The sequence below is a fragment of the Mobula hypostoma genome, unplaced genomic scaffold (genome assembly GCF_963921235.1).
Source record: "Mobula hypostoma unplaced genomic scaffold, sMobHyp1.1 scaffold_51, whole genome shotgun sequence".
Classification (NCBI taxonomy): domain Eukaryota; kingdom Metazoa; phylum Chordata; class Chondrichthyes; order Myliobatiformes; family Myliobatidae; genus Mobula; species Mobula hypostoma.
Genome location: NW_026948233.1, coordinates 121,233 through 130,298, shown reverse-complemented (window position 1 = coordinate 130,298; position 9,066 = coordinate 121,233). Strand labels below are relative to the sequence as shown.

The window sequence follows — 9,066 nt, the reverse complement described above, 5'->3', positions numbered from 1 at the left end:
GACTGAGAGGTGAACACATTGAAATGCACAACATCATTACCGGTTGAACCAGGGATCCCAGTCTCTGAAAAAGGGGGTGGACTGTCCGGCACTGAGATGAGGGGAAATATCTCTACTCTGAGGGCGGTGAATGTCTGTAAATCCCCACCACAGAGGCCGGTGAAGACTCAGTGATCGTCCTCACATAAAACAGAGGCCGGCAGATGTGTGGAGACCGGAGGGATCGAGGAAGTGAGGATCGGGCAGAAACATGTGGCTGAGATAGGAGAGCCCTCATCTTGATGGTTAGAGGGGCTGAATGGCCACCTCCTGCTGTTTCTCACTTGATGTTTCATGTGATCCCATGTCCTGTTCACATTTTCCCGCAGATCTGCAGCATCTGCGGGTCACTGCTCTACGTGTCCGTGTAGCTTCATCTTTCGCCCATTCAGACAAGGCACTGAGATCCAGATCTGTCACGTCCTCTCGTTGTGGGTGGACAATGATTTTTTCTGCAATATTTTCAGCATGTTTCCATATAACCACATAACAATTACAGCATGGAAACAGGCCATCTCGGCCCTTCTAGTCCATGCTGAATGTTTACTCTTACCTCGTCCCAGGCCTCAGACCATAACCACTGGGCTGAGGCCTGGGACTTGGCCTCATTCCACTGTTTTTACCTGCTGAAGAGCAGCCAATGTTACTGGCTGTATGACCCACTTATGTGAGAATTTAGCCTTTTCTATTTATGTGAGCTTCTCATAAGTTTAGTTATAGTTTAGTAGAGTTTTGTTAAGCTTCACTCTAGAATTTCCAAAGCAGCAACCCAGTCAGTCAAATAGTTCCACGCAATTGAAATAGTTTACAGTATTACAGTTTTTAAAATTCTTATTTTGTGCTACTTACATAATTTAACTATTTAATATGTTTATTCTTATTTTAAATCACAATGGTTAAAATCTATTGTTATGAGTTAGGTTCTATTGCTGCCGCAGAGACAACAAATTACATGACATCTGCCGGTGCTATTGAACCTGATTCTGATAATTGGTCTGGGAGACCCATCACCGGTCACCTGATCCCAGTCACCGCAGATCGTAATGCGAGATTGAAGCCTTTTCTATTTATTTGTGTTCCTCAGTTCAGTTAAGTTTCCCTCTGTGGTTCCAGAGCAGGAGCTCAGTCTGTCTAATATTTCCACACAATTAAAATGGGAAATTTGTTTATCCTTATCACGTACTGAGCTACAGTGAAAATCTTGCCTGACCTACCATCCACACAGATCAATACATTACAACAGTACATTGAGCTGATATACGACAAAACAATAACTGTAACAAAGCATTATGGCTGCAGAGAAAGTGCAGTGCAGATAGACATATGGGGCAGGGTCACGTCGAGTTACATTGTGAGGTCAAGTCCATTTTATTGGACTGGAGACCATTCATTTGGCTGACAACTGCAGACAGGAAGCTGTCCATGAGCCTGGGGGTACGCACTTTAAGGCTTTTGTATCTCTTCCCCAATGGGGGATTGGGTTTGCAGCAATAATGTCCAAAGTTGTGGGCATCATGTCTGTATACTGATGCGAAATAAATGGTTGGAGACAATGAACCAAATTGTCAAATCTACCTGCTGACATGGGAAAATATTTGAAATGCATTTCCTCATCCATGTCTCTCACGAAGAAGCTCAACAGTGTCAGAGATACCCCACGGCCAACTTGCGTTTTAGTGGTGAAGTGCAGAGCGATGCAGACACAACTACGCATGCTCGCTACGGCGTAGGGCTAAGCAAAAATTAAATCGGGCCTACGGTGTAGGATACAGCATATCCCAAACGTACAAAGTATAAATCAGCCTTTACGGTGAACAAAAGTAAATGCATTCCTTCATCCCAGTTTTTTTTCCATTTTCAACACAGTACGTCTTAATCATTGTTTTGAGGGTAGAATTAAATCTTTCTAAAGCCTCTTGTGATTCCGGATGGTACGCAGACAATGTAATTTGTTTAGCTCCCAGTTCATAAACTACCTGCTGGAATAATCCAGATGTAAAATTACTTCCTTGATCAGACTGGATTTCTTTAGGAAAACCAAATAAAGTAAAAAACTTGTTAAGAGCCTTTGCCACAGTTTTAGCTTTAATATTTCTGAGAGGTATTGCCTCTGGGAATCAGGATGCAGTACACATAATAGTTAGCAAATACTGATTGACAGCTTTAGTCTTTGGCAATGGGCCAGCACAATCCACTATAAATTTGGAAAAGGGTTCACCGAATGCAGGTATAGGCTGGAGTGGGGCCACTGGGGTGACCTGATTAGGTTTACTCACAAATTGACAAGTGTGACAGGTTCTGCAAAAGGTCAAAACATCTTTCCTCAAATTTGGCCAGTAAAATTCTTTCATAATCCTGTTTACAGTTTTATTCACTCCAAAATGCCACTGAAGGGCATACTGTGGGCCAAAGTTAAAATTTCAGTCCTATGAACTTTAGGAACTACAACTTGGTGAACAACTGCCCATTCCTCACTCGCAGGTATAGCAGGTGGCCTCCACTTCCTCATTAACACTCCATCCTTGAGATAATACCCTACTGGCACTTTCTTAATCTCATCATCTGAGAGAGATGTTTCTTATAAAGCTTCAATCTCAGGGTCTCGGTTCTGTTCTGCTATAAACTCCTTCCTAGACAGGGATAAACCTTTCTCATCAGATTTACTACTTGAATCCTGTTGAAACAATGAAGGCAGAAAAGTCCCTGACAAGTCATCAAAACCTGAATCCCGATTTTGGCTATCTTGGGGATCAGAATCATGCTGCACAGTACCATCTGCATTGACAGAAATTTTAGCCATACTTCGAGTTACTGTGCAGGAAGGATAAATGTTAAAATCCATCTGTGGGTCGTCAGTGGTTGGCTTAGCTGGCAACTGCACTGCAGGAACAACTTTACCATCTGCCAGCTCATTCCCAAACAGCAAAGTAACATCTTCCATCTGTAAACTGGAGCATAATCCAATCTTAACAGGTCCCGAAACCAACCCTGACTGTAAAGTTAACTTGTGCAACGGCACAGAAACCATGCTGCCCACAATGCCTTTAATAAGATTTACCTCACCAGTGTCAGTCGCATCACCAAACTTTAGAAGGCTGTCTAATATAAGTGATTGAGAAGCCCCAGTATCTCGAAGAATTTTCACTGGTACCGGGGTTGACCCTTCCATTACTAATACAAACCCATCTGACATAAGATGATCAAATCCCTTCTTAAACAACAGGAATTCTGCAGATGCTGGAAATTCAAGCAACACACATCAAAGTTGCTGGTGAACGCAGCAGGCCAGGCAGCATCTGTAGGAAGAGGTGCAGTCGACGTTTTAGGCCGAGACCCTTCGTCAGGACTAACTGAAGGAAGAGTTAGTAAGAGATTTGAAAGTGGGAGGGGGAGGGGGAGATCCAAAATGATAGGAGAAGATAGGAGAATGATAGGGGAGGGATGGAGCCAAGAGCTGGACAGGTGATTGGCAAAGGGGATATGAGAGGATCATGGGACAGGAGGTCCGGGAAGAAAGACAAGCGGGGGGGGGGGAACCCAGAGGATGGGCAAGAGGTATATTCAGAGGGACAGGGGGAGAAAAAGGAGAGAGAGAGAAAGAATGTGTGTATATAAATAATGGATGGGGTACAAGGGGGAGGTGGGGCATTAACGGAAGTTAGAGAAGTTAATGTTCATGCCATCAAGTTGGAGGCTACCCAGACGGAATATAAGGTGTTGTTCCTCCAACCTGAGTGTGGCTTCATCTTTACAGTAGAGGAGGCCGTGGATAGACATGTCAGAATGGGAATGGGATGTGGAATTAAAATATGTGGCCACTGGGAGATCCTGCTTTCTCTGGCGGACAGAGCGTAGGTGTTCAGCAAAGCGGTCTCCCAGTCTGCGTCGGGTCTCGCCAATATATAGAAGGCCACATCGGGAGCACCGGACGCAGTATATCACCCCAGTCGACTCACAGGTGAAGTGTCGCCTCACCTGGAAGGACTGTCTGAAGCCCTGAATGGTGGTAAGGAAGGAAGTGTAAGGGCATGTGTAGCACTTGTTCCGCTTACAAGGATAAGTGCCAGGAGGGAGGTCAGTGGGGAGGAATGGGGGGGGAACGAATGGACAAGGGAGTCGCGTAGGGAGCGATCCCTGCGGAGAGCAGGGATGTGGAGGGAAAGATGTGCTTAGTGGATATTCTCCGTAACTTCCGCCACCTCCAACGGGATCCCACCACTAAGCACATCTTTCCCTCCCCCCCCCTGCTTTCCGCAGGGATCGCTCCCTACGTGACTCCCTTGTCCATTCGTTCCTTCCCCATCCCTCCCCACTGACCTCCCTCCTGGCACTTATCCTTGTAAGCAGAACAAGTGCTACACATGCCCTTACACTTCCTCCCTCACCACCATTCAGGGCCCCAGACAGTCCTTCCAGGTGAAGCATCACTTCACCTGTGAGTCGACTGGGGTGATATACTGCGTCCGGTGCTCCCGATGTGGCCTTATATATATTGGCGAGACCCGACGCAGACTGGGAGACCGCTTTGCTGAACACCTACACTCTGTCCGCCAGAGAAAGCAGGATCTCCCAGTGACCACACATTTTAATTCCACAACCCATTCCCATTCTGGCATGTGTATCCATGGCCTCCTCTACTGTAAAGATGAAGCCACACTCAGGTTGGAGGAACAACACCTTATATTCTGTCTGGGTAGCCTCCAACCTGATGGCATGAACATCGACTTCTCTAACTTCCGCTAATGTCCCACCTCCCCCTGGTACCCCATCCGTTATTTATTTATATACACACATTCTTTCTCTCTCTCTCCTTTTTCTCCCTCTGTCCCTCTGACTATACCCCTTGCCCATCCTCTGGTTCCCACCCACCCCCTTGTCTTTCTCCCCGGACCTCCTGTCCCATGATCCTCTCATATCCGCTTTGCCAATCACCTGTACAGCTCTTGGCTCCATCCCTCCCCCTCCTGTCTTCTCCTATCATTTTGGATCTCCCCATCCCCCTCCCACTTTCAAATCTCTTACTAACTCTTCCTTCAGTTAGTCCTGACGAAGGGTCTCGGCCTGAAACGTCGACAGTAGCTCTTCCTAGAGATGCTGCCCGGCCTGCTTCGTTCACCAGCAACTTTGATGTGTGTTGCTTGAATCCCTTCTTAACTTGGTCAGACCTCTCAGTCCTTAACTGAGCCGCCACAGAATGTTCAGAACCCTGTGGGTTTATAGGTGCTTCAACATACTGATCAGAGGTATTTGGGACTGTCTCCATTTCCTTGTTCTTCCTCAGGATGGAACACTTAGCCATCATATAACCAGCTTTCTTACAATAGTAACAAGAGAGACCAGAATATTTCTCCTTCAACTGCTTCCCTTCATCCTTACTCTTGTCACTAGTCCCAGCTTTAATTTCTGGTTTACCCTGGTTATCCCTGCTATTCTTTTGGAAACTGTTACTCAGGGTAAACATAACCTTGTGGGTTAAAGCAAACTCATCTGCTAATCTTGCAGACTCCTGCAAAGTGGCAGTGTCCTTTCCATCTAATTACATCTCTATGTCACCAGGGATGCACATTTTGAATTCTTCAATTAAAACCAACTCTTTCCAGCTATTAAAATTATCATTTACATTTTTATATATGCACCAGTGGTCAAAACACACAAACTTCTCTTAAGCAAATTCCATATAGGTCTGGTTCACAGGTTTCCTCAAATTTCTAAACTTTTGCCTGTATGCTTATGGGACCAACTCGTAAGCTTTGAGCACAGCCTGTTTCACTATGTCATAATCAGCTGCTTCATCAACTGTGAAAGCAGAATAGGTTTGCTGAGCCTTTCCCTTAATTACACTTTGTAAGAGAATGAGCTAATCCTCTTTGTACCATTTTAAACTCTGAGCGACCTTCTCAAAATGCTGAAAGTATTTATCAACCTCTGCCTCGTCAAATGGGGGTACCAATATATCTTCACGACTGGCCTTAAACTTATCACCAGAGTCTAACGCGAGACCCTTTTGCTGCAATCTATCTTTTCCAGCTCGAACAGCCTCTGTCTTTCTGCCTCCTCCCTGTTTTTCTGCCTCTTCTCTGTTTTTCCACCTCTTCTCTGTTTTCCTGCCTGTCTAGCCTCAACCCACCTCTGCCTTTTCACAGCCTCCATCTTTATTTTTTCTAACTTGTACTGGAGCTCAAGCTCACTAGGTTTACTTTCAGGAAACACCTCCAACTCCTCCACATTAAACACACCCTTAGATACATAATGCTCAGTTATGATCTGCTGCATCTGTGCCCTTCTCATTGTCAATTTCACCTTAGCAAGTTTTAACCTTTTAGCAATACTCAACAACTCAGTCCTTCTGGTGTCCTTTAGTGCCTCAGAGGTTGGCGCTTCCAGACATCCATCAACATCCATTGCTGCTGAATTTCCATACACAAATAAAACAAAAGGGATTTCCCCAATGAAATCGATAATTAATCAATACGCCTCCAAATCTGTTCCTATCCCGGATGTAGGCCCCAATTTTGTTATGAACCGTAACACTTTAGAAATGAGTCAGCAGCAATAGACTACACCTAGAGTCTGTTTTTGATGTTAAATCCACTATCTTTCTTAGTATCTACTAACAATCTAGTAATTTAAGCAAGATAAACAAAAGTTAACAGAGCTATGTGTACGTGTGTGTGAATATAAACCCCAAACTATTGAGCTCAGGGGAAACAAGGCTTGGAGTCTTGAGATGGTAAACTATGAAAGTTCAGTACAACCACAGAATAGTTGAGGAGAGAGAGATATTTGTAATCCAGAGTAAATGTCGAGAGAAGGCAATAACGTTGAATTCCACAGCTTCCACAGTGGTAAAACGAGAGAACAGTCGCTGTAGGTTTTATCCGTCGTCGTTCCAAGTCCACATACAAACTATCACCAAAAGTGACTTGTCACAAGGGGTATCGTCTTCAAGTGAATTACCACACCACACCCAGGCAAGGGTTAACACATAAGTGGTCTTAACAGGATACCCCAAATCCAATCCACTCCTATAGATCAAACGAGGTGACAACCACACATTCGATGTACACTGAATTGATAATTAACCCACACTTGTGGGCATAGGAAAGTTCTAAACAGTGACCCTTGGCCACCAGTTCCCTGGTTTCAGTCCTTCCATTTTTCCTCCTTCATCTCCGTCTGACTCTGGGTGTGTCCTCAGTTAAAACTAAACAAGCTGCGAGCGATGTAAACAAGATGCAAGTCAGACTGATTCGCCGCCTTAATCTCTCTCCCTCTCTCTCTCAGAATGACAGTCCACAGCAAACAAAACCCAGGGATTCATAACAATGGCCACTCCCCATTGTGGACTGACTGGTGTGCTAGTAGCTTGGATGACTGAGTGAATCCCTTCCCACATTCTGAGCAGATGAAAGGCTTCTCCCCAGTGTGAACTCGCTGATGACTCTGTAGGTTGGATGACTGAGTGAATCCTTTCCCACAGACTGAGCAGGTGAACGGTTTCTCCCCAGTGTGAACTCGCTGGTGTCTCTGTAGGGTAGATGATCGAGCGAATCTCTTCCCACATTCTGAGCAGGTGAATGGCTTCTCCCCAGTGTGAACTCGCTGATGACTCTGTAGGTCGGAAGACCAAGTGAATCTCTTCTCACAGACCGAGCAGGTGAATGGCTTCTCCCCAGTATGAACTCGCTGATGACTCTGTAGATGAGATGACTCAGTGAATCTCTTCCCACATTCTGAGCAGGTGAACGGCTTCTCTCCAGTGTGGACTCGCTGGTGTCTCTGTAGGGTGGAAGAGTGAGTGAATCTCTTCTCACAGACTGAGCAGGTGAATGGCCACTCCCCAGTGTGAACTGACTGGTGTGCCAGTAGTTGGGATGACTGAGTGAATCTCTTCCCACAGACTGAGCAGGTGAACGGCTTCTCCCCCGTGTGAACTTGCTGATGACTCTGTAGGTGGGATGACCGAGTGAATCCCTTCCCGCAGTCTGAGCAGCTGAACGGCTTCTCCCCAGTGTGAACTCGCTGATGACTCTGCAGGGTGGATGACAGTGTGAATCCCTTCCCACAGACTGAGCAGGTGAATGGCTTCTCCCCAGTGTGAATTCGCTGATGACTGTGTAGGTTGGATGACTGAGTGAATCCCTTCCCGCAGACTAAGCAGGTAAATGGCTTCTCTCCAGTGTGAACTCGCTGATGTACCAGTAGGTTGGATGACTCAGTGAATCTCTTCCCACAGTCTGAGCAAGCGAACGGCTTCTCCCCAGTGTGAACTCGATGGTGCCTCTGTAGGTCAGATGACTGAGTGAATCTCTTCCCACAGACTGAACAGGTGAACGGCCACTGCCCGAAGTGAACTCGCTGGTGAGCCATTTGTTCAGATGACCGAGTAAATCCTTCCCCACAAATTCAGCAGATGACCAACCTCTGCCCGGTGTGAACTGACTGGTGTGTCCACAGGTGGGAAGACCGACAGAATCCTTTCTCACACACTGAATAGATGAATGACCTTGTCCAGTGTGAACTTGCTGATGTACCTTCAATTGAGATGACCGGGTGAATCCCTCCCCACAGTCTGAGCAGGAAGGATGTTCGATTGAATCCCTTTCTTCACTTCTTAAATATCTAGACAGAGACAGCAAAACTGGTGTGCCGTGTTTGAGATTCCAGTAGACAAATTCCTTCTTATTTTTCACCTGTAAAAAGATCATCAAAATCCATCAGTGGGTGTAGGACAACATTTCAGATGAGATTACTTGAGTTGCCAAGGTTTAATCTGGTATCACACTGGAACAGTGAGATTCAACCCAAGATGGACAGAGAAATCATCTTCTAACTGGGCACAGAGCTGGTATCTGGAATGACCATCAATTCCCTGATGCTCTTCCTGTCTCTATCAGAATGGGGCATTTCTGCCGTCTCCAATTTGTGACCTGGCTCAGTTTGACTCTCTCCATTGGTATTACTCCCTGTTCCTGCTGAGCCACATGGGTGCCTGGCCCCACAGTAACTGAAGTAGTATCACGCAAA

At 45.8% G+C, this 9,066-nt stretch overlaps 2 protein-coding genes across 2 annotated transcripts in view; both read right to left on the bottom strand.

The window, feature by feature from the left end:
• LOC134342073 (zinc finger protein 229-like) overlaps positions 1-9,066 on the bottom strand; it is a 170,156-nt gene that overhangs the window by 64,102 nt on the left and 96,988 nt on the right. The gene's annotated exons all lie outside the window — the stretch shown is intronic.
• Positions 5,088-9,066, bottom strand: part of LOC134342078 (zinc finger protein 850-like) — a 76,903-nt gene continuing 72,924 nt past the window's right edge. The window contains exon 6 of the mRNA XM_063040024.1: positions 5,088-8,397. Within this exon, the coding sequence (XP_062896094.1) occupies positions 7,357-8,397 (1,041 nt within the window). The 3' untranslated portion in view covers positions 5,088-7,356. The remainder of the gene's footprint in view (positions 8,398-9,066) is intronic.